Source organism: Phodopus roborovskii, unplaced genomic scaffold (assembly GCF_943737965.1).
Source record: "Phodopus roborovskii unplaced genomic scaffold, PHOROB, whole genome shotgun sequence".
Lineage (NCBI taxonomy): Eukaryota > Metazoa > Chordata > Mammalia > Rodentia > Cricetidae > Phodopus > Phodopus roborovskii.
Genome location: NW_026126588.1, coordinates 20,969,270 through 20,995,161, shown reverse-complemented (window position 1 = coordinate 20,995,161; position 25,892 = coordinate 20,969,270). Strand labels below are relative to the sequence as shown.

At 48.4% G+C, this 25,892-nt stretch overlaps 1 protein-coding gene across 3 annotated transcripts in view; it reads left to right on the top strand.

Moving 5' to 3' along the window:
* Aff3 (ALF transcription elongation factor 3) overlaps nucleotides 1-25,892 on the top strand; it is a 403,958-nt gene that overhangs the window by 339,673 nt on the left and 38,393 nt on the right. For 2 of the 3 annotated variants that reach the window (XM_051204402.1, XM_051204399.1), the window contains 2 exons: nucleotides 2,532-2,572; nucleotides 23,385-23,574. In XM_051204402.1, the coding sequence (XP_051060359.1) occupies nucleotides 2,532-2,572; nucleotides 23,385-23,574 (231 nt within the window). The remainder of the gene's footprint in view (nucleotides 1-2,531; nucleotides 2,573-23,384; nucleotides 23,575-25,892) is intronic. The other variant, XM_051204400.1, reaches the window with a different exon arrangement.

The window sequence follows — 25,892 nt, the reverse complement described above, 5'->3', positions numbered from 1 at the left end:
TAGTATTTCATAACAAAGAATAGTTACAACGAAAAGTGCAGTCAAAAATCAAGCATTAAAAAAATAAACAGTACTTGGAGCAACTGTGCCGAGTCCCACAGCGTTGACTCCCTCCGGTAGCATTCATCACACTGACAGAATAGGAGAGTAAAGAGAGTAAAGAATGACAACAGACACTGGTAAATGGATGGGGAGGGCGGGGTATCTAAGCCAGCATCATGTGGGTTTGCTAAAGGGAAGCTATCGCGGTAAATAAGGATCACGATAAACAAACAGGCCGAATAGATGTTTATTCAGGGAGAAATAACTTACAACCTAGACAGATGAACACCAGGAAATTCAACCAGATCCTCTCCTGTCCGAGTCACGCCAGAAAGAGAGCGCCTTTCCTGGCCCCCTCCGACCTCCTTCCACAGCTCACTTCCGCCCATGGCTCCACCCCCAATGGGCGTGGTCAGTGCCACAGAAGGACTATCTCACTACAATTCCCCTTTTAGTCTAAAGAAAAGATTTAGGCTTAATACAAAACTATATACAAAACAGTGAATAACAAGTGTGCTCTAAGAAAAGGAAAATGGAGATCAAAATGACCTACAGGAAGCCACCCTTGCCCCAGGCTTCCCACCCAGCTCAGGGTGGAACTAGCCAAGGAGAGTCTCCTGCAAGGTCATTAGCAGGAGACATGGATTCCCAGGCACTCAGTGGGTGCACAGCCATTTCTGTCTTCCTTTGCTCTGTAAATCATACCCCAGCTCGGTGCGCCCTGTCCTGGAGGTCAGCAGGAGGAATCTTTGGAAGGGGGGGAGGGTGTCAGTGGACTTCAAGTTCAGACTGGATCTTTAGTCCTATCCCTCGTGGTTCTTGTAAGGGCATACACGTGTGTGCGGATGCTCCTCCGTGTGAAGGTCAGAGGTCAGCGTCACGTCTTCCTCGGTCACTCTCCACGTTGTTTTTGGTTGTTGTTCCTCGGTGTTGGAACTTACTGGGTAACCAGGAATGTATAAAATACAGCAGTCTCACTGGCTGCGACTTGCTTCTAAATGTGCTTGATGGGTAGCCGTTGGCAATGTCAAGTTCCTTTGTTACAGTCTCAGTTACCAATACCGACTCTCAGATCACACATTAGACCTCACACTAACGCAAGAGTGCACGCCCTTACAAAGTGGCTAAGGTAGGGCTTACAGTGGCTGCCCTGAAGTCAGAACCACGGGAGTGTCTGTGGGAAGCCCAGGGTAGGTCTTCTTAACCACAGGCAGCCTGTTTAAGCACAGAGGTGTCAGATGCAGCCCATCCTGCGTGAGGGTCAGTTTGAAGAGGCCTGAGTGTCACCAGCAGGAGGAACAGGAGATAAGACACATCACCGAGCACCAGTGCCTAGTCAGCATGCTTGCTACATTTCATACGTTTCAGTCAGGGGGTGCTTTTTTGAGACACCGTGTCTCACTGAACCTGGAGCTTATCACTCGGGCTACACTAGCTGTAAGCTGTAGGAATACACTCACCTCTGCCTCCGCGGAGCTGGGCTTAAGATGCACACGTGTGCATGTGTCCCCAAGGGTAGTGGGGATCCAAACACTAATGCTTATGTTTGCAGAGCAAGCACTATACCAAATAAGCCATCTCCCTGCGTCACTAAAAATCTCTCAAAACAAAAGACAAAACCATGGTCACAGCGTCATATTTGTGCCTAGGCAGCGATTTGATTTCTAAGTATGGAGACCTTTAATAAATCTAAAAGGAAACAATTTAAAAATAAAAAAAAAAAAGTCAAACATGATATCCTCAATGGCTAGTAAGATGGCTCCATACTGCGCAAGCTTGAGGACCTGAATTCAGACCTCTTACACCTATGTAAGAAAAATACCAAAACCGCAGCACGGCCCACATATGTTCACCACATCAGCATTGGCGTGGGGGCAGGAGCAGATGGATCCTGGGAATTTGATGGCCAGCCAGCCTACCTGAAATGGAGAGCTTTGGGTTCCCTGAGAGACCATGACTCAAGGGCATAAGACCCAGAGCCTTCGAGGAAAGCACCCATGTCTGCTTCTAGCCTCTGCCCATGCGTCCAAAGGTGTGCCCAGCCATGCTTGAACAATGCTTGTCAGCAGGCACACTGCATACAGACACATACCAACACAGATTTACACCTTCATTGATAAACAATTTATTTCTTTTCCTTACAGGAAATGAGGATAAAACAGTAGAAAAGTCATTTCAGGTGATGGGGAAAAAAATAGCTCAGGTCTTTGATGTGTTTCCTGAGCGCCGCCAGACACGGCCCCCGGAGGATTTCTCAGCAGCACCGCCCTCTCTTCCGCCCCCTGTTGGCAAGTGTGCCTTGCTGCAGCACCCCTTAACCAAGAACCTTCCTTTCATGGCCTAGCAGGGCTTTCTACTATGTTTAAATTTTGGTTACTTGACAAAAAAGAAAGAAAAAAATGTGTGTGGCACAGATTTTTTTAAGTGTTGATTGAGCGCATAATTTAAAAGTCAGAATATTAAACAAACATCTCTGTCCTTTCTTCCAGCAGGCAGCCCAGAGAACAGCTCTCCGCGCCCTATCTGACAGGTACATTTTGTCATTTTTATGAACTATAAATTGCCTTATGAAACATTGAGCCCTATTTATTGTGGCATATAATTCATAATCGGATTTTGTCCCTAAAGAATCTGAGAGCTGGGATGTTAAACATTTCTCCGTGCTTGGATTTGTCATGCGTGCATGGAGTTTATTACTGCAAAAATCGCCTTGTTGTATTTCACGTAAAGTATGAAAAATCCCTTGTTGTGCCGTGAAACAAGAGACAGGAAACTTAGGCGGGAAGGGCCTGAGTGGTGCCGTAAATTCTGAACTTTGGAACTGGTTTAGAGCCAGGCTCATTTTTCAGCTATAAGTACTTCATTTATTTTGAGGTGTTTTCTTCCCTCCTTCTGTGCCCTTTCACCCAGAGGACTCTGCCTTTTGGTAGGATTTTCTCCTGAGCCCTATGGTCCGCCGCCTGACTTCTTAAGTCCTGGCTTGCTTCTCCTGCCTTGTATTGCTGAACTGGAATTTGCAGCCCGCTTTTTCTCAAAGGTTGCAGAAGTACCGGATGGAGAGATACAGAATCACTTTCTAGAACAGACCAGGACAGACGGCGCTTTTCAGTTCAGACCTGGACTGCTCCCTACGTTCTTGGGTTCTGGAGTCGGGCAGAGAGGCCCAGTCGTCTCCAGCCATGCTCCCTGTGCTGTGCCCTCCTTTCGAGACCCCACACCCAAGCATTTGCCCTCAGTTCTGAATGGCCCACGGGTACCCTGACATCTATCAAGGGTGGCATCCTTGCTCTGATGAAGCCTGGTTTTGCTGACCAGGTTCTGGGAGGGTCTGGATTTGCATTGTAAGGTCGGCTGGAAGGAAACCTGTCTTTACTGCTTTCACACCTGGTCCAACAAGGCCAGCCACAGGGAAAGGGAAGGGGGTTCTCATGCCTCTTGGGTAGTGGTGGCTTTGATGATGTCCAGATACTTTCTGAAGGGTTTCTTTCTCCATCCTTTCATATCGCAAAAGTCACCTACTTTGTTTTCTAAAGAGGCACAAATCCAATATTTACTATTCTTGACTAAGCTTTTTAGAGTGAGGTTTGTCTTTTTTAACTGTGTTTTAAATTATACGCATTCACCGGCATGATGTGTTGATCCTTTGTGTGATATTTTAGTTAAATCAAAAACATCTTGGGAGCTGGATAGATATCTAAGTAGTTAAGAGCATTTGTTGTTCTTATGGAGAATGTGGCTTCGATTCCCACCACCTCTATGGTGGTTCACAACCATCCTAACCCCAGTTCCCGGGGGGGGGGGGGGGGGGGGGGATCCAAGAGGCATATATATGGAGGCAGGCAAGACATTCATACACCTAAAAGTAAAGTAAATACATTTTTTAAATTTTAAGGCATTTATCTTTTGAGACATCCCTTCTTCACTGAAATCATTCAGGACCCTTTATTGTAGCGTTTTCATAGTTTTTAACATTTTTTTTTTTAGTGTGTGCACATGCATATGCTTGCTTGTTTGTGGAGATCAGAGGACAACATGTAGGAATTGGTCATCTCCTTCCTCCTAGGTCTCAGAGATCAAACTCAGGCCGTCAGGCTTAGTGACTGAGTGCATTTACCCAGTGAGCCTCCTTGCTGGTCCTTTTCTAGCCTTTTCCAAAGGCACCAAGTCCCTTATCGTTATGTACCGACAGTCTACTGAGTACTGGTGTACTGGGGCCTGATACCCAGGCCAGCAGCTCTGAAGTTCGGGAAGTCTCAGCTGAAAATAAAATACATCCATTGCCTAACTTTAACAGGCCACATGGGATACTGACATGGCTTTGTTTGTAATTCAGCCAAAAAAGAAGAGCACAGCAGGCCGTGTGGGAAGCTGACCTGCAGCCCCACTCGCCCGGACCTCGCCCTGAGGTGACAGGGTTTGTTGTAGGGAGATGGGCTTGGGTGGGCTTTGTTCTGTTCTACACCTGACTGTAGGCTTTTGTTTTATATTTTCAAGAAGTGTGAGGCCTACTGGTGTCCCCAGATGATGAAAACCACAAGCAACCAGGGCAGGAAGAGGTGGCAAAAGTCTTGAAGGGATAAAAACGGCAATTAATTATTAGACCGTAGTTCGCACAGGTGCTCTGTTCTTACAGTCTCGAGTGCTGTGGGGACAGGTGAAGGGGGTGGGGGTGGAGGGACACTCGGCTCCTTCGGGAAGGTGCACGCCACACTGCAGGGGTTTCCCGTGTTGTCTGTAATGTGGAGAATATGCAGGCGGCTGTTAGGAAGGAAGGGTTGCATGCGGCACGTGAAGAGCCTTGAATATGATTAACTTCTCTCTGAAGCAGTAAATAGCAGACTGCTCTGATCAGAGCAGGGATTGGTGTGATTTATCAATCCGAGGAGCGACTGTTCATTTGCAGGGAAGCTGGAGGTCAGTCTGGAAGTCTACGGCCAGAGGAGCGTGAGGAAATTGCCAGGACTGAGAAGTTAATCATACCCCGAGACTGCTTCCATCTGTCTTGGGGCAGCAGAGTCTCTGCAGGGAGAGCAGGCATGCTTTATAGCAGTAGATCAGGAATTAATATTTTCTGGGGAACCTCGGGCATCATTTGCAGCAACTTGGGTTTTATAAAAATGGAGCATAATTTTGTATGAATAAATCACACTGTTAGAAATGTGAGGGGCTGAGAAAAAAATTGCTTGGCTCTAATAAAGGGGGGGGAGGATCAAGACAGCTGATATCCATGCAGCCATGATAGCAACGGCACTTGGAGGGCAGGGATGGCGGTGTGCTTAAATTGTGCATGTAATCATTTTCTAAAACGCCAGCGTGCAGCTCCAGCCATGGCTACGTTTTTATAGCTTTGGAGAGCCATCGCCAGACCTGTCTGCCCATCTGGCAGACTCTCAGGTCCAAGATCCATTTATATTAACATCCAAACAACTGCCATGGATTTATCCATTTATTCCTGGGCTCCTCACTGAGCACGCGCAGCATGCTCGGTTTGGGGGCAATGCTTGGACTGAAGTGAGCTGCTGGAGAAATGTTTCTTTCTGCTCAGGGCCTTGGCAGCCTGAGGCCAGAGGCCGGGGGTTGGGTTTTCAAGGAGAGAGGCCTGGCCCTGCTTCTGCACTTGCTTCTGCCTGGTTTTCCTCTTTCTCTGGTAAAGTTTCACACATGGAGTCCTGCTCTCCATGGGGAAGAATAGAAGGAACTGAAATAGATAAGGAATAGCCTACAATTAAGAGAACTTCGCCTCCACCCTGAGAGCGGGACGTGAAATGATGTGTGTCCAGAAACATGTCCCTGTTGTGAGGGATGGAAGGGAAGGACAGACGCTGACTGGGTAGTGGGTGCTTCTACTCCAGCTTCCTCTTCCTGCTCCCCCCGCCCCCAGTTGACTAACTGATCCCTTCTGCTTAAAGTATTTTGCTTTATTTATTGTGGATGGCACGCATGCTACCAGGTGCCGATGGCTGTCAGACGGCAATCCGAGCAAGCTGATTGTCTCCTTCCGCCTTGTAAACCCTGAAGAGTAAACGAGTGTCAGCAGGCTTAGTGGCAAGCTAGGTGGCAACCTTCACCTACTGAGCCACCTTGTAGGCCCAGTTGCTCTCGAAGCATCAATAAGAGCAGATGGGGCCACTGTTAAGGGAGTTTTGAACTCATGGCTCTGACAGTGTTAAAGTGGCAGGTTCCTATCAGCAGAGCCTGCGGGGCCCATGTTCCCTAGTTTCTCTCAAGCAAGGGACGCCTTATCGCGAAGGCTTTGGGACACCATGTGCATCGCAGGATTTCTAAAAGTATTACGGTTCAGAGGCTCTGTCCCATTTACCGTATTACTTTGTAATCTTCAGAACAGTCCTGACAGGTGTGTGGGAACTTAAACCCAAAAGGGCAGGGGGTGTGTCTCACCCAGGGGCCACCTGGAAGCAGGTGGTGCAGCTATGACTCGAACTCAGGTCCAGCCATCCTCCACACAACAGCAAGCAAGCTTTGAAATATCAGAGACCTCTGCTGTAGGCTCAGCCACCTTTCGGATCCATGTGTTATTTCTACCTTAGCCGTCTTTTTATACCTACAACATTACCTGGCAACCAGAGGAGACATTATTGGGTGAATAAGTGAATGCGTAAATGAACAAATGATTGAATGGGTGAACCAAGACAGGGCTGTGGCTACGGAGGCAACTCTGGGCTTAAAGTAGAAAATGATTTTCAGAATCTGGTCTCCATCCCAGCAACACGGTAACTCGGAAGGGAGAGGTTGGTACACAGGGGCTCAAAATTCAGGGGTTAGGGTTGCTTTAGTCAAGTAACATGAGCAGCTAGTACATGGATAGAACAAGAGAAAAATATTGAACAACTGTTAAAAGAATCAGTCCAAGGGTGGACAAGACAGCCTCCTGCCTGATGCGCTTAAGTTTGAGTGGAGTAAAGTAGAAGCCAGTGATTAGGAGAAAACTCTGCAACTTTGTCAGTAGGGTTTCTGACACCAAGTGGAAGTCAGGCCAGGTGACTTATGTAACTGACATCAGAGAGAGAGAGAGAGAGAGAGAGAGAGAGAGAGAGAGAGAGAGAGAGAGAGAGAGAGAGGCGCATACACACGCATGCACACACAACCTTTCATTGCAATGCATTGTGACAAGACTTAAAATGTCCCCTTCTTACCTCTACTGACTCATTCAAGAGGCATTTACAGTTCTGACCGCACACTGGGTAGGGCACCACTCTGTTGTCCGTAGAAGAATGGTGTAGAATGCATAGCCTTCCTCTTGGAGCAGCTGTGCGTCAGCATGCTAAGGGTGTCATTGATGGTATTCATTTAATCTTCACCACAGCCATCTCAGCAAGGAAGAAAGGGTCCAACATTAGGGCTGTAAAGAGAGGCTATTGTCCATAGGATTCCGTTGCCCTTCATATTCTAAACTGCTTTCCCCAAAATCCTACTGCATCTGGATTTCTGTTAACAGAGCCCCAGAACAATCTGTCCGACCCCAGAGTCAATGCCTTTAGCCACTTCAGTAAGCAAACCCCTGCCCCCATCCAGCCGTGAGGAAATCAGTGACCTTGGCGGGGCATGAGGAAAGGTGGGGGACATTCAGAGCATGAAAAGGGGGACCCGTTGAGCATTTTAAGTGTGGCATGAAGGAAACTTGCATTAATGACTATGACCAGGGATGGAGTGCAGCAGAGAATGAAGAAGTGTTGGGCTGCAGGGTGGCCAACTCCTGCATGCCGCTTAAAACGAAACAGTCCGAGAATATGCATCCTGCCCCTCACATCTGTTCTCGTGATGAGAAGAGAAAGCCCCCACCCCAGCCATCCTTGATCTCTCTGCTCTTTAGCAAAGCAAATAGGATGATGAGACTGAGGTAAGGCGTTCAGCATCCGGGTCTGAACTTTCCCAGTCGCAGTAAACAGTGCAGTGACCCCACCCCCACCCCGGGTTTGTGGACAGACCAAATGAACTAATAAAAAGAATGGGTGTCTTGTCCCTCTCCCTGTGGGCAGATAACCCCGCCACCATAGCATTCTGAAGCACCTGTCACCCAGGTACTGGGGGAAGCTCTTTGGCTCGAGTCTGCCTAGAGGCTCACTACCCAGAAGAATAGAACATGGGTCTGATGGGAAAAATAACCAGCCCTGACCGCTTGTCTGTCTGTCCAAGGAAAGCTGGCGTCAGTAAGTCTCAATGGCCCTGCTAGTTCTCACCCACTCTCCTGCAATGTTCTAACCTCGCCTGCTGTCCCTGAAACACCAGACCCAGGGCCCTGGATGAGGCCCACACATGCCTCTGATGGACTGGCCACACGTGTCTCTGCCATCACCTCACCTCATTCGTGCAGGAGACTCGTTGTCACTCACTGACGCTCTTCCCAACGACTGTAAAGATCCTGCCTGGTTTCCTTACCACAGAGCAGAAATCCCTTATTTCAAAATCAAGCCTCCCTCCTCAGGTAGAGCGCTGTGTGGGGCCATGAACAGAGCCATATGTGCTAAGTCTCTCTGGTCCTTAACAGGGCCCTGTGATATCCATCATTTACAAGCAGAGACACACCCCCCACCCCGCTTCTACAGGGAAGCCACAGAATTGTCCCTCACAGCCCTTGGGTGGCCGTTAGACCAGTCAGCTGCATTAACACTACATTAACTGGGGGGGGGGTACACATGGGCTAGAGAGGTCTAAAGCTCAGCTTTAACACCCACCCCACCCCCAGCACTAATTTCCACAATAAAACTAAATGGCTCCAGAGAAACCATTGGGTCCTATCAGGTAAATAATACACTGCTTTAAAAGGTCCCAAACATGTATTTCACACAACAGAAGAGAGGAGGAAGAAGTTACAGTTACGGTCTGTTGAGTAAATAAGTAGCGAGTTGTATAAAGCCACTAATTGCCCTTTAAGTGGCTTTAGTGGGTCTGAGTGTGCTTGAGAAGTAACATGGACCTGATGTCTGGCCAGGGGGGGCTCCAGCAGGAGGCGCTCTGGGTGCGAGCGTTTCAACCCTTTAGTTGGCGCTCACGTTGCCGTGAGCCCCCCCCCCCCCAGTTCACATGGTTGACGCACGTGTAGAGTTTCGGCTTCTTTAAAAAGAATAATAGGGAGATGTCTGTGACGACATGCATGTACTTAATACCACTGAAGTGTATGAGGGAAAAGGTTAAAACATGTGATGTGTATTTGGCACAGTAAAATGTATGTATGCCTGTATGTATGTATGCCTGTATGTATGTATGTATGCATGCATGCAATTGAATGGGTCTGCAGGTACAGGCTGAGATCCCTAAAAGTCTCAGATCTAAAATGCTCCAAAATCCAAAATTTTTGGAGCACCAACTTAACACCACAAGTAGAAGACTATCTATTATGAAATCTTGTTTTGCGTGTAGCATTACCTAAAACACCATCTCAAATTCCCTTCAGAATCTCTGAATAAGGTACATGTGAAACAATAGATTTTTGCATGTAGACTTGGGTCCAGGTGCCAAGACATCTCGCCTCTGTCACCCTTCCCTCCCTCCCCCTTCTCTCTCACGCCCTGAAAAAGAACTGAAGTCAGCAAGTATTCCAGTGTCAGGAATTTGGAAGCTCCTAGGTATCCGGGAGACCTATGTCCGTCCTCACATGGCTTTGAGGTACTGGGTCTCCCACTGAAGCATGCTTCGCTCCCTCTCAGACAGGGTTAGAAGTGACTAACCTGGGCTTCTGGAGTGGGGAGAACCAGAGGCTAGCTCGATGCCCCCTCCAGCTCCTCCAGCCACTGTGACTGTGGAGGGGCACAGCTGATTAGCCTCCCTTGCTCATCTGCATCACTGCGTTCTGTAAACTGGTCGTCACACTCCAGTGACAGGATGGTTGAACCACGCCGTACTTGGTTTATTTTCCTACAGGGTCATCATCCCACACCGTGTCCCCTCCCTGCTGAAAGCATCCGACTTTTGAGAAAGTTACCAGAGGCAAGATCTTTACATCACAGGCCTGTGCCTTATTTATATTGATTTATTTTGCTTGGTCTTTGTCACTTGGTCAACAAGTTCTGGGCCTTTGAACACCTGTGTCCCTTATGGACCAAGGGTGGTGGGTGTTCTGTGTGTCCAGTGTTTATGGCTCTTTTAATTTTTATTTGAATTTACATAAAATGGTTGTCGCAGAGATCGTTTTTGTTGCTGTGAAGAGACACCATGACCACAGCAACTCCCATAAAGAAGGCGTTTCGTTGAGGGTGGCTGGCTTACAGTTTCAGGGGTTCAGTGCTTTATGATCTGACGGGGAGCATGGCGGCGTGCGGGCAGATGTGGTGCCGGAGCTGAGTGCTACATCTTATAGGCAACAGGAAGTCAACTGAGACCTCAAATCACCCCCACCCCACCCCAGTGACACACTTCCTCCAACCAGGACACATTTTCTAATAGTGCAACTCCCTTTGGGGGCCGTTTTATTTCCAGCCAATACAATGGAGCGTGTGGCATTTCAATTCGAGAGCTAAGGAAAAAGCTATTGTGTAGTTAACATATTTTCTGTGAACTAAAAACTGGAGACTTTACAGCTATGTACTTATGAGAGAGACACCCCTGCTGTACCTTGTTGGAAAACTGCTTTGATTAAAGACTACTGTCCTACGGGAAATGGGCTACTCCTTGGTAGCTACTGAGCAGTTATTTTAGGATGTTTAAACTGAGCGCCAGTGAAGAGATGGTGTGTAGTTCCCTCCTGCTTTGAATTTCGCCATAGATAGCTATTGTTCTCAGAGTCCTCATCTGGTAAATGGGGCAGAACCCAAAGGCGATACCAAGGCAAGAATTATATTTAGGGGAGGGAGGTGGAGGCCAGCGGACAACCTCAGGAGGCTGAGGCAGGCGGATCTCTGTGAGTTCAAGGCCAGCTTGGTCTGCAGAGTGAGTTCCAGGACAGGCTCCAAAGCCTTTCGTATACATGGGTTTCCCTGAACACTGCTGTTCCTGTCGTTCCTCCTGAAAGCCAGTGAGAGAAACATTCGGAATGGTGTGTTAAGCCATTTGGTAGGCTAGGATTGTTTTGCGTTTTGTTCAGAACTCAAACTACTTTGCTGGTTATAATGGGAATTTATTTAAATCTTTGCACCGGTTCCTAAATCTCCCGAGTCCACAGAGTCCTCTTTCTCTGGCTTTACGAGCCTTGCGAATAGGCCCTCTTCCTTGTAATTGTCCTTCCCTCCCAGAGCTGTCCTTTGGCCAAGTGTCTCTCTGAACTTGGACTCACTGCCCAGCCAGCTGTTCAGTCCAGTCTCAGGGCCTGCCCCTCTCCGGAAGTCCTCCCCTCCCGGTGACCTGCTCCTTTAACTCCTTCGCAGAGGCAGACTTGGAGTAGTGCTGGTCACCTGCGCTGGCTAGCTAGCCTTTGATGACTGTGATTTGGAGCCGCGACACTTCCTGCTGCCAGGGAAGGTTAATATGCTCCTGCTGGCTGGAGCAGCCTGACCTCTCGCTCTGCCCAGTTCCCTGCCCTGTGCCGATCGCTAGGCCAGCGTCTGGCAGCCGCACCACATCCTCCTCTGACGGGCACCACACGGTGCCCGTCTCTGCTCTCCCTGCAAAGTGTACCCCTGCTGTTTGGGGGTCTGCCGGATTCTGAGTGGGTTTCTCTCTGTCCCCTTCTCTGCTGTGACTTCCCAGTTTCCTTCTGTATGGGTTTTCTGACCCTCGTCCCTCCCGTCCTGAGAGATGGTATCTAGCGTGACTGCGTTCACTGTACTCAGTTCAGCTAAAATGCTGAAGCAGGCTTGTGGAGGCCAGGGTCACGGCCCCTCTCTTGTATCACAAGCCAGGTTGGCCTGCTTGCGGGCTCTGGTGTAGCCAATCAAGTAGGGCTGTGTGAAGACCTGCCCAGGCTGAGTCCGAGCTCGGCCCTGCAGCTCCCATGTGGCTCTTCTTGGCAGTGTGGTCTCTCTTCACAGCCAGTGAGCCCGTGAGCCACTTGAGGTCACCGCTGTTCATCCTACAGAGGAGACGGCTCAGCTTGTCTAACCCTAGAACTCAGAGAAGCCAAGGCAGATAACAGCGGGCAGTGCACGAGCATGGCGATTTGAGTGTAAGTTACCAGAGAGGGTGTGTGAAAGTCGGCCAGGCTTTCTCTGAGTCACTGTCCCAGCTAGTCAGTGTAATTGTGAAAGGAGGAATATTCCCCGGCGCGGTGGGAAGATGCGCACAGAGGAAGCTGTCCACGCCCCCTCTCTATCGAAGACGCGTGGTCTTCTGGGTGCTAGCTGGCCTCTGTCCTGCTGGTATAGCCTGCTGGCTGGCTGGCTCCAGTTCTGTGCTAGCATCTCACGGTCACCGTCCCACGTCATCCCCAGACAGCCTTCTGGGTCAGGTGTTTTCACCCTCATCTTGCACACGGGAAACAAGTCTCGAACTGTCGAGTCATTTGCCACCCAGTCACTTGGGTTACAGGAAGGTGTGGTACGCACTGGAGTCAGGGTAGCTGCACATGACGCCATTGCTATTTTAATTATCGTCTGTGGCCCCACAGCCCCCTCAGTCACAGCCCCGCCAGCCACTCGAGCCAAGGCCTAGAGGGGCTTCCGGTCCTGCGGCCCTGGCTTTGCTGCGTCCACAGTATGCGGGTTTAAATTAAGTCTCTCTCGTTCTGTTTATCAAAAGAGTCAAAGGTGGGGTGAAAGCCTGCTGACTCAGCCAGCTGGCCTTGCATTTTGGCCAGAGACACTGGAAGACCAGAACCAGAAAAAGAAGCACCAAGCTCAAGTCTCCACCCCTTCCCTCCTGGGCATCTTCTCCATCCAAATTGCTGGTTCTCTGTGGTCAGCTACTCCCTGGCTCCGCCCCCTGACTCAAGGTTTCTCTTTATTGGCAAGTCTATGAAATGTCACAGTGTGACCAAAGTATCCCACAACAGGGGCCACGTGGCTTTGGACAGGGAAGATCTGCCACACCACAGGCTGCTTGCCTGAGCCCTCGTCCCCTTAAAACGGTACACATAGCCCATGCCAGAGGGCCACACCCCGGGGAAGTCTGAGTGGTACAGCATGCCTTGCCTAACCTTGTTCCACCCAAGCAAGCAAATGGATCCAGGCTCTACGCTTGAAATAGGAGATAACAAAGCATTTGAAAAGGTGCCCTGGCTGGGCTTAGAGGCCGTGGCGCTCCAGCTTCCAAACGCTGCGGCCCTTGAATGAGGTTTCTCATGTTGTGGTGAACCCAAGCCGTAAACTTTTCATGGCTACTTCATCGTAACTGTAATTTTTGCTATTGTTTTGGATTGTAACGTAAATATTTTTGGAGATAGTGGTTTGTCAGAGGGGTTGCGACCCACGGGTTGAGAGCCACTTACTTAGATGAGGAGGAAAGAAGATGCAAGCCAATACTGTTTCCTAAGATTTCTATTCCTTGGAAGACTTTTCCCCTTCCAACTGTTGGTACTTTGAAGTGAAAGATAAATTGCGTTCAGATATACAGCATGTTTTCAGAATGTGCACCCACCCATGTATCATTGCAGTGTTCCTCCAGCCTGGAACCTCTCCCCTTTCCCACTCCCTTCTGCTTCCCTCCAACCTACTGGGTCGCCTTCCCAAGCTTCGGGTCACATGGTCACAGCTTAGATACCAAAGCTGTCTCCCCGTCTTTTGCTATCTGCCCATACTTGTCCGTTGGTGGTAACCCTGTGGGGTCAAGCAGCTTTCCCATGGGGCAACTGTCTCAGGAGCTGAAAATACAGAGAAATAAATTCCAGAGCCCTATAAATAAGTCCGGAGTGGCAGGCTAACTGCTGGGCCATGGCTGCAGATGTTCTAACCCACACATCCTCAGCCTTCTCTGCCAGGTCCCAGTTCTCCTGACACCACTCTCAGAAAAAGACTGGACTTCTCCCTTGAAGTACTCTTCAGCATACTGTCCCCTAATGCGAGGGGTGCAAATCTGTGTTGCCAAAGACAGCTGCTGCTCCTTGTCCCTGCCTCTCAAGGAGGAGAATGCAGTAGCACTGGCTGGCCTTGTTCGGCAATGTCGTGACGAGGTACCGTGGCCTTACCAACATAGGACACCCAGAGACACAGTCTGAAGGGGCCAGCATCCTCCAAGTCCCTCCCCCATCTAGAGTTCCAGTACAGAGTCTGGCCGTTTGCCATGCTCTGTTCCCCAGGAGTAAGTGCAGGGACCCTTCCCAAGGACACAGAGCCAGCGGGCTCACCGTAATTGCAGAAAATACTTATGTGGGTGCTTCTCATGTAAGCCTTACTTACTACTGCGTTGGTAATTATTTTATATATATATTGTACTGTAGTATATTTAATATGGGATATTATTGATTAAAAACTTCCAACAAGCCCAAGAATGTTTGAAGAGAGAGCTAGGGAATGTTTGCATATTATTTTACTTCTCTTTTTATTTATCGAAGTCCGTTTCTTCTTGGCCGGATACATAGGGGCCTTTATCCAAATGAAAGTAAAAGTACGCTTCAAATATCACCCAGGGCACCAAACAATAGTTTTTGTGTCTTGGTCCATGAGGATGACAGCGTCCCTCAGCAGATCCCGGGGCTATCCCGGGACATAGTAGCAGACATTTCTTAACAAATGTCACTAGTCAGATAGTGACACCCTAAACTCAAGGCTCTTAAACTCAAGAGTGTTTTGCCACTATCCAGGCAGATTCCCCATGCCCTGGCACCCACCTCTGCTGGAAGAGCAGAGCATTATAAAGGATACAAACCCAGGAAGTGACCAGGGGCCTTGGGAGGTGACATCTCGGCTCTCTGGTATCCGACACAGCCTCACATTCCCAGCAGGACTGTGAGCCACGTCTCTGGACTCTGTTGTTTGTATCAAAGATGTCTCAGCGGCTACAGCAGTATCAGCCGTAAAAAGAGGCATAATTTATGTCCACGTTTATGGACCCTCTATATTACTGAATTTCTCTGCTGCCGAATATGACCATTTCTGTCCACTTTTATGCTTCCCCGAGGCTAGCAGAAGGTTCTGAGGGCCCTTGGGACATGGGCAGTGCTGTATAAGTCTTCCTTATGGCCTTCACCTCCACAAGCCATCGCCAACTCCCATTCCACTGGCCCTGAGTACAGGAGTCACGCTTCCCCTACATCTCACCTTCACACCTGCTTACAAGGGCTCGCAGGGTCCCCCCCAGGGTGCGGCGTCCTTCATGATACCCCTTATCCCCTTCCTTTACCCCCTTCCTTCCCTCCTTTTTTGTAAAACCTCAGTGTAACACCACCCTGTAGTGAACGCAATCTAGATAGATTTGACCAAAGATCATCTGTCAATAGAAAGTGAAGCAAAAGGAAACCCCGCTGATGGCCTGCAGCCATGGCTGTGGCATGTTAAGGGGCAAAGGAAGCGGCTCTATGACTAATTAAAAAAATAGCCGAAGTAAGCCCTCAACTCGGGAGTTTTGTGACAGCGTCTTAAGACAGCTCCGACAATGCTCCGAAATGAGCAAAGCCATAAAATACTAGAATCACAATATGGATTGATACCTGCATCTTTGAAAAGTAAAACGACATAAAATCAGCAAAACTAGCCATGGCAGGTGGCCCACACCTGTAGTCCCAGCACTAAGGGGGCTAAGGCATGAGGACTGCGACAGATTGAAGGCCAGCCTGGGTCGTACAGCAGAGAAAAATATAGACTAGGGGACAGAGGACCAGACAGCGGCCTGCAGGACTGTAATTAAAAAAAAAAAAAATCATGTCGTGAGAGTCCCAGGAGTGGAAAAAAGCCGGCTGAGACCGTATTCAAAGGAAAATGAACTTTTAAGAATTTCTCAACTTTTACAAAATAAATAAACCTGTAGGTTCCAGCAGCTCAGTGAACCCCGGGTAGGATGAGGCCAAGGAAATCTAGGTCAAGGCACATGAATCGGTCACCTTGTTCCATTGCTGTGACAAAATACTTGGCAATGGGCGTAGCGCAGGAAGGTTTGAGCTGTCCATCAGCAGCAGGGAAGTGTGGCAGAGAGGCCCGGTGTAGCTATGCGAGCAGAGGAAGGTGACACAGCTGGCCACGGTGTGTCTACACCTCCTGTCCCTTTATCAACCTGGGGACCCTGTAGCATGTGCCCAGAGATGCGTGTACAGTAACTTTCAGACAGCACAGCAAGTCAAACTTCCAACAACAAAGGCAACGGCCCGAGTATAGACGTGCATCACGGTTGTTGGGATGCCCCCCTGGCACGCTCCAAGTCTGGCTTCATGCCCCAGCACCACATAGACCTGCGGTGCTGGCACACGCCTCTGATCCCAGCTCTCGGGACGCAGAGGCAGAAGGACCATGGGGGTCACAGTCATCCTCCTTAGCTGCATAAGTGTGAGCTACATACATAAGCCTGGGCTGTGTAAATGAGGCACTGTCTGTTTTAAAAGAAAATTAGGCAATAAGAGACAGATACCACACGTGCGGGCAGGGAAAACAGGTCAAACCATGTCAGTGACACTGGCTTGTAAGCCGTGGGAGCCACGAGAAAATCACACGACAGTTTTCAGCTGCTGGAGTCTACATCCGGAGAAGTCCTTCAGGAGTGACAGGCACGTCAGGAGGAAAACCCTAAAGGCTCAGACAGCTGAAGCAATGTCTTCAACGAGGGGAGAAGGGGCCTTGACATTCCCAGAAAAGATAACAGTAAGATGTGTGAAGCATAGTTACAAGAAATGTTCCTTCCCTCGGGCGTTCTTATTTACTTCTTCATTATTCTTTGTCAATTGCATGCGTGCATATAGTGAATCTCAGTCATTTTCATCCCTCATTTCTCCTTGTAGACTTCATAAGTTGCATCCAGTGGCTGAAGCAACATTAGAAATAACACTCCCCTGCTTTGACTAGTACACAGGGGACAAGGCCATTGAAATATCATCGTGTATCTCACAAATTATGCACAACTTCTGGGTTTCAACTAAGCTTCTAATTTAAAAGAAATAAAAATTAGGTAAAAAAAAGAAAGAGGTAGCCATATTAGTGACAACTTAAGTCAACTTGAAAGAAATTACCAGGGACTGAGAACAAATGTAACATAGTAGTAAACATCTCAGTTCCCCCGAGGTTAACACCAAATAATAGCAGAGAGACACCGAAAATACAAAACATGTTTATCATCCGGAGAACCAGTTCAGTGGGTTAAGAGCACTGGCTACTCTCCCAAAGGGCCCAGGTTTGATTCCTAGTATTAACATAGCAGCTCACAAACATCTGTAACTCCAGTTCCAGGGGATCCCATGCCCTCTTCTGGCCTCTGAGGCCACCAAGCATGGACATGGTGCACAGATATACAAAATAGTCAAACACATAAAATGAGAAGAACTTTTAAATATTTGAGTAGTTTGAAAGTATCTTTTAAAAAAATGACACTGTACAACTCAGCACATTCCTTGACATTAGTCACATAGAAATGATTATTTACATCTACACAAACCCTATACAAAACTATTGATAGCAGCTTCACAAGAAGATAGGCTAATCTACACCTATCCCATCTAAACCATACCTTTCCCAACCATACCCTATCCCTGTCTAAAAGAGATACCCGAGTCTAAGCATTACTATCCATACCCCATGGTGTGGAGTACCGAAATACACATTAAATAGAGAAATTGCTCCAGGAGGACAAACCTAAGAATTTGGTTCAAACAGACAGTGCCATCAGTTTGGATTGGGGAAGTGTTGGTTGTTTTATTCTTTTGGCACTTTGGGGAGGAGGGCCTGCCACCCAGCTCCCAAGTAAATCACACGGAGGCTTATTCCTTCTTATGAGTGCCAAGCCTTAGCTTGGCTTGTTTCTAGCCAGCTTCTCTTAAATTATCCTGTCTACCTTTTGCCTCTGGGCCTTTATCTTCCTTTATTTCTGTGGCTGACTGTGTAGCTGGATGGATGGTCCCTGGTGTCCTCCTCCTTACCCTGCTCCTGGACCCTTTCTCCCCGGATTTCTCCTATGTGTTCTCTCTGCCTGCCAACCCTGCCTACCCTTTCTCCCCCCTTGCTGTTGGTGGTTCAGCTCTTTATTAGGCCAGTCAGGTGTTTTAGACAGGCAAAGAATCGCAGCTTCACAGAGTTAAACAAACATCGTAAACAAAAGCAGCACACATCTTTACGTCATTAAGACAAATGTAACGCACCTGGAAATAATCCCGCAGCAGGGGGAGGACCCGTCCCACACTAAAGTGCCCCTGCACTCTCCGGTGAGGTCCCGGTTTTGGACCAGTGGAGCACTAGTAAAGAACTGCCACCACTCAGGCCTGGCGGTGGCCGGGAGATGGTGTATTTGTTGCAATGTTACAGAGTGTTGAGCAAGGAGAAGCAAGTGCTTAATAGCCTTCAGGCCTATAGCATTTCCTCACCATCCCAGCAAATGACAGGGAACCCCTGCCTAGTCATTTGTCACCAGGAAGGCGTGAAGGCAAGGGGTATATTCATCCCGGCGGGCGAGAGAGCTTGAGTCTTAACTGGGACATCCAGGGTGTGTTATTTCCATTTTGGACCTTTTCTTTCATGGCCTGTATTTAGACCTGGGCCAGACTCCGGAAGGGATTCTTCAATGTCAACCAAGGCACATCCTCCAGAATAAATAAAGCCTGGCACCTCTCAATGGTGTGCTTGAAATATTTGAGTCCAGACACTCGAGACACCAGCAGGCCAGTTAGTTCATGAAAAGTGGAAACTTAAAACTCCCCACTAGGGAGCCCGCTTAAGTTACAGCAAATGGAATCGAGAATGCATTTAAAGGTATATTCGCAGACAGGAAGAAAGGCACTGAAATCACCTCATGTTTTTGTTACTGGAACCAAGCGATTGCAACTTTGTGGAAAGTGAGACCAGTTAAGGCTGTAGTTTCCCTTTGGTTACTCATTCTGGAATGCATGTGAATACCCATCCATGCTGAGCTTAGCATATATGCCAAGCTTTGATGACCCAAGGACTTAGCTTTTCAGTTTGAGGGGCATTGTCTTGTTTGGGTTGTGTTTTGTTTTGTGTTTTGTCTTTAAGGGGGAGGCTGTTTGGGTTTTTGTTTTGTTTGAGCCTCACGCCAGCCTTAAATCCTCCTGCCTCTGCCTCCTGGGTTTTGGGGTTACAGGTGTGCACCACCCTTCGAGCTAATGCAAAGATGATTCCATGATGTCAGATGCGTTTTCCATGTCTTCAGAGTCAGTGGCTCCATGGTTTTGAAACGGTATAGGGTCCATTCCTTAGTAGGCGGTATGGTAAGAGTCACCTAAAGTTGTGTCGTAATGCCAATCAGTCTGTGTGATCATTTCAGGAAAGCTTCTGCTGAGTCGACATTTCATGTGTATGCTTATATATATGTGGGCACTCATAGGGTGTGTGTTTGTGTGTGCATGTTTGTGGATGCCAAGGGGTTGACATCAGGTATGTTCCTTGATGGCTCTTAGTTTATTTACTGAGACAGGGCCTCTCACTGAACCTACAGCTTGCTAGTTTGACTGATCTAGCTGGCTCGCTTGCTAGAGGATAGCAGTTCCACCTCCAAAGTGTTGAGATTACAGGTAGACCCCTACACTTGTCCAGCTGTTATATGGATCTTTGGAAGTCCAAACTTGAATCCTCAAGTTTGCATGGCAAGTGTTTTATCTACCCAGACCATTTAGTCTACTTTTCACAGTACCCCTTATAAACGTAATAACGAGTTGTGTACTGACATTTTCAATTTGTGATTTTTTTTTTTTTTTAAGTACACCAAGCCTAAGGAAGTTTTTTTGGGTTTTGTTTTGTTTTGTTTTGTTTTGTTTTCAGCTTCTAAATTCCATGACTCCCCCAAAACCTTGCTGGTTTCTCAGATTCTTCATCTGTATGAGTGACTGTTTTGGATTTACTGTTGCTCTGAAAAGACACCATGACCACAGCAACTCTTACAAAGGAAAACATTTCATATTGACGTGTTGCTTACATTTCAGGGGTTTAGTCCATTATTGTCATGGCGGGAAGCAAGGCAGCGTGCAGGCAGACATGGCTCTTGAGAAGGAGCTGAGAGCTCTTACATCTTGACTCCCAGGCAACAGGAAGTGGTCTGAGACATTGGGCGAGGCTTGAGCATATAAGACCTCAAAGTCCGTCTCCATAGACACAATAAGGCCACACCTTCTCCAACAAGGCCACGCCTCCTGATAGTGCCACCCCCTTTGGGGGCCGTTTTCTCTCAAATCACCACAGAGACCATCACTTGGTCGGTCATCCTTACCATCATCACAGCAGACGCAAAGTAGATACATGCACTCAGGGCCGCAGAAGTCAGTTGGAAGCGGCCAGGGTGACCAGTGTGCCCCGGGGATCATCTTGCAAAGACCACTTAGCATCCTTGCACTTAACAGAGCTCTCTTTGTGGAGCAGGAATAGAAGAGTGGCTCTCTCAGCCTGACGACCAGCCAGCTGAGTCCTTCCAAGCCCTACCCTAGACATAGGTGTTTGCTGGCTATACATCCTCAGACCAGAGGAACATGAACATCAGATGCTCTTTGCTTCCTCTGGGGTTACGTCCAGATAAACTCATCGTAAGGTGAAAGCAGGGTAGAGCGTTAGCAGTTCCTTTCTGTGGACACCATCAAACTGCAGAGTCTTGGCTGCTTCCCCTTGTGGTAATGCTTATACCAGCGCCGCAAGAGGACAGATTACAGGCCCAGGCAAAGATCCATATTCAACATTTCATGTGCAGGTTCTCCTGAGTGCATGCTGCTGTCGCACTACCGTTACACGCAAACCCTGAAGTCAAACACCCACCATGAAAGGACTGTCTGTGAATTCATCCCTGGCCCCAGAAGTGTGAGCCTCTCGGCTCCAACAAGCCACGCACGTGTGGAGAAAAAAATCTTAGTCCTTGGCTCCCCCAGATGTTTTTAAAAATAAAATGGTTATGCCAGTAAAATTGTGATTTTTAGATCAGTTTCCTAATTTAAGGTAGAGACACATGGACTTGCAAGGCTGTCCTGCCAACCTATTTCAGATTAGTGGTTGTATTGTCATCAACGTGGGCTGGTGTGTCTCGCCCTTGAGGAAGAGCGGCGGCGTGGGAAAGTTCAGTGGGCATTTCCCCGGGATGGAAGCCGCCTCTCTTCTCAAAAGACAGCCCTTCACCCTGCTGTGCAGGGAGTCCCACCCACCTCAGCCTTTGCTGAACAGTGAATGCAGTGCAGATTGGAACAAGTAACAGATATTGATCGGGAGCATATTTTATAAAATGAGTCAAGATCATCTTTGTTCATCTTTATTTCCTGGGATCTTCAGCAAATGTCGTCTTAGAGTATGGCACCGAGAGACCCACCTCTGTGGTTGCTGTCTGTTCCCACCATCTTCTTAATGATAAAAGTGCTTCCGGGCTAAGTGTAGCTTTTCTGTCCATGTGTTGTTGTTGTTGTGTGTGCGTGGGTGGGTGTGTGTGTGTGTGTGTGAGAGAGAGAGAGAGAGAGAGAGAGAGAGAGAGCCCCAGTGTTTTAAGGGCCAACCATAAAACTATTACTAGGGATCCTGATGTTCCTATTCAGCTGAATTCAAGCCCACTGAGAGTAGCCCCAACCCTGGGCAATAATTCCAATGATAGTATTTTTCACCATTCAGTCACCTGGAGAGCGAATTTTCATTCACGAGGAAAAGATACGATTTATTCCCTTGAACATGAATTATCTCTTCTGGTCTCCATCTCAAAATCCCAGAGTCCTCCCTCAATGCCAGACCAGTGACGGGATGGGAACTAAAATCTCGGCCGCTGAGACAGACGAGGCATGAACCTGCAGATGTTGTCCGAGGTTGAAGAACTCAGGCAGATAGTACGTGTGCACCTTGACACTGGCAGGAAGAAACGAAAGCCAGTAGGGGTGTTTGTGTTCAAACTCCAGTCTGCCTAACCCTGCCATTCAGAAAGCTGATTTTTATTGCCAAGTTCCTGGGATGATTTCATTCCTTGGTTTTTTTGTTTTTTTGTTTGTTTTTGTTTTTGTTTTTCTTCTTCTTTAAGAGAAGCAGAGATTCCAATGTTTCCCCCCTCCCAGTCCCCACAAAGGGAATTTATGAGAGTTTCCATAGACAGTGCCTCCTGAGATTTAAGGGATGGGTGAGAGGAACCCTTTATTTACCATGCCCGGCCTCCTTGGGCATGGTAAGGGACCCCTCAGTCCTAGGGTGCCCCCGAGCCTCATCCTTCACCTGAGTTCAGTCCTGTAGAAGCCATGGTCACGGTTGAGAAGCGGCAAACAGACTGTTGCCGCCTTGGCACCTCAACACCGACCAGCTTTTTCTGAGTTTGGAGCTTGACCCCAGAGGGGTACATGCATACAGGAATGTCTCGGTTCAGTTACGTAGCCGGCCTGGGAACAGTGGAATAATGTGTGAGAATTGGAATCTTCTTGTTTGACTTTTACACACTCCTTGGTGGATTTGTGATAGCTGGATTTGTTGTGTGTGATGAATTACTATTATGAAAGTAGGGCCCAAATCTTGCTATTGGCGTTGAGCATACAGGGACGGTGTGACTGATTCCAGCACGTGTGTAATTGTCCGGTGAAAGCTGGAGATGCCATTTCTGTAAGCGACTGTTCTGGGGATTTTTTTTTTTAATGTAGAATAATACATAAACTTGTTTGTAAAAGATTGTCAGTTCTTCCCTGAAGATTTCAGAGGCCACTGTTCACACACGTTGCCAGCATCCATAACTACGGCATCAGATTCTGCAATGGAAAGGGAAAAGAAGGATTAAAGCAAGATGTTCACCTTTTTTTTTTTTTTTTTTTTTTTTTTTGGTGTGTGTGTGAGAGAGAGAGACAGAGTTTCTCTGTAAGAGCTGTCCTGGAACTCTCTCTGTAGACCAGGGTGGCCTTGAACTCAGAGATCCACCTATCTCTGTCTCCCGAGTGCTGGGAATGAAGGTGTGCACCGCCACCACCTGGCTAAGCTGTTTAACTTCTGATAGTCCCAGATTGTGTGGACGCTTCCAGCAGACCCTTGTGGCCTTCCTGGCAGCTTCCTTGCCATCAGACATATCCCTCTAGAGCAAAGATAAAGTTATTTTTGACAGTTTGCAAAATATTTTGAGGTTTTAGGGTATTCTTGAACAACATTCTCAGAACAGCAGCAATATTGAAATAAATGCTAGGCTAGCACAACGCCTTCCTCTGAAACAGCCACACATCTAACCAGCGTCCAGTGGCCAAAGGGACTGTTCATCCTCGGTTTATTCCTGGGTCTAATTTTGTCTGGTTTTGGCTGCTGTGGGCCTCGAGGCCCGGTCCTGGTGGACAGATGTGTGTAGCCTGTGCCGCCCCTGGCCTTTGCCAGGATGGGAGTCTACTGGCGCTTCCTGTTTGCTCACTTGTCTTTCTTTCCCTTCCCTTCCTGGGGGGCCTGGTGGACTGGCAGCTCCGCGGTCCAGCAGACCAACTGCAGAGGTTCCCTGCCTTCCAGCAAGGGCAGCGGCAGCAGCAGCGGCAGCAGCAGCAGCAGCAGCAGCTCCAGCGACTCGGAAAGCAGCTCTGGATCCGACTCAGAGACCGAGAGCAGCTCCAGCGAGAGCGAGGGCAGCAAGCCTCCACACTGCTCCAGCCCCGAGGTAGGCGGCGGCCGCTGGCTCAGGCTCTCACTCCGGGGCCAGCCCTGGCTTTCATCCTAACTGCCCACCCACCCTCCTGCTGTCCCCCAGCCTGGAGCAAGCTGTTGGGCTATGGGGCTCTATTCCTTACTGTGTCCTCTCCCTGTCTCTTGATGACAAGGCTTCCTTTCAAGTATGAAGCATCAGCTTTTACTGTCTAAAAAAAAAAAAATCTCTGTTCGGCTTCCAGAAATTTCCACATATGCTATAAACATCAGTGACAGGAAATAACCCATGGTTGGGGTCTCCCCCTCAGGGCCATCCCAGGCAATAACCAGGCAGAGAAGTTTGTCACTTGGGAAGTGTGACCACCCATAAATCACAGGCCAAAGAGTTTTATGCATCGGACATGCTTAGAATGTTACCTTTCTGCAGTTGGTCACGCATCGGAAGAACAAGGGCTGTAAATGTTAATAAAACCGCCCTTACCATGTTTTCTTTGTGAAAATATAAAAGGAGAAATTAGCATCCACCTACAAATAATAATGAAACCTTTTACGGCTGTGACCGATATCTAAGGGGAAGATTTAGGTGCCTCATATAAAAACATTATAAGGTACCAATAAAAAAAAAAAAAACATTGCTGTTTCTACTTTCAGTGGAAAGAGGGGAGGATTAAACAGTAATTCAGAGCCCAAAGATTCTTGGGTGAGGGCTGAAAACCAGGTCCTCGGGCCTGTGGAGCCATAAGGGCAGGCTTTGTTTTCTAAATAATGAGTAGAACGGTTTCCTCTTGAGATTACGGGCAGTTGACATCACTGCGGACTGTGGGGTGAAAAGCTTTGCTTACAGCCCTCCATGCCACCTAAGGGACCAAGAGCACAAATAGGCTCTGAGCCGCAAAGGCGGACCCTGCGTGGAAAGTCCAGCTGTGCCATGCATAGAATGCACACCCAGTGTCATGCCTGTACCCCCCCCCGGAAATGCTCCCATTCCAGGCTCACGCCCATGCAAGCTTTTGTTTTATGCCCCACAGCCCACCTTCGCTCTCCGCGTGTTCTGTATCACGCCAAGCTCTCCGTGCATCCTAAAATAAGCCGCTCACTAGTGTCTTCTGTCCTTCCCACAAAGTCCCCACCTGCCCACCTGTACCCGTAGGCATAAGGTCAAAGGCCTTAGCTGCGCTAACCTATTTGCTGCGCTAACCTATTTGCTGTACCCTGACTGATCCCAGAAGCTAAGCCCTCATCCCTCCCTCATCATTCATCCATTCATTCATTCATTCATCCATGCAGTGTCCATTCAATAGATATGCGTTGACCATCAGCCACAGTACTACATGACAGAAAGTGTCCTGTCTGTCCAGAGCTAACATTCCAGTGGCAGTTATTTGAAATGGGGGGGGGGACCATGGGAAAAAATACTGGAGGTGATTGAACTTTAGTAGTATCCACATTGTACTATAATTTGTTGAGAAACTCCAGCACATTGAATTATAGTCCGTGCGAGAGTACTTGCCTAGCATGCACAGAGTCCTGGGTTCAATCCCCGTTACCGGGATGGGAAAAGGAAAGAAAGTGATAGGACAGAAGGTAAAAGAGCATCCCAGGAAGTCGTGAGCCAGGGTGGGGGCGACCGGAAGGAGGCGGGGCCTATGAAGTACCTCCTATCCAGGTTTCTTTGCTTTGTGACTTTATTTTGGTTAAAACAACACTGAACATGAATCCCGGGGCTCCCGAGTTGCCTGCTTTTGCTTGAGAGCAGCACTGTACTTTCTAAAAGCATCGAGCCTGGAATTCTGGGCAGTAGAGGCTGTAGAGGCTCTTGTCGTTTCTTCCTGAAAGTCTCAGATGGAAGAGGGAGGACCTGGAGTTTTAAGTTCTTGGAGAGCGTAAGAGATGTCCACTCCCTTCTCTGTGGAGGGAAGGCGGAAGCTGGGTGATGCATTAACCAACTCCCCAGATTTCCTTTCTTCTGGCAAAGGATGTGTGTACGTGCGTGTTGGAATAAGAGTCACACACTTTGGGCCTTTTCCCCCCAAGGTTAACACAGAAACGTAGCCTGTTTGTAAACATAACAGTTTGTAGTAGTTGAACATCACAGTGCTAGGTAGCAGCCTAACTCTGCTTCTCTTGGAGGTGGCTGAACTAGACTGCCGGGCAGACAGCGAGGAGCCCTGTATTACAAGCCCCAAGTGATAGATAGGCCAGCCCCTGATAGCCACATTCCACAGGCCATGGCTCACATCCACTTGTGCTGCCTCGAAGCAAATAGCCTTGGCGGTCACTTCTCTCCCAGACTGCCCTTCCATGGGCGTGGAGGGAGAGGACGCACTCACG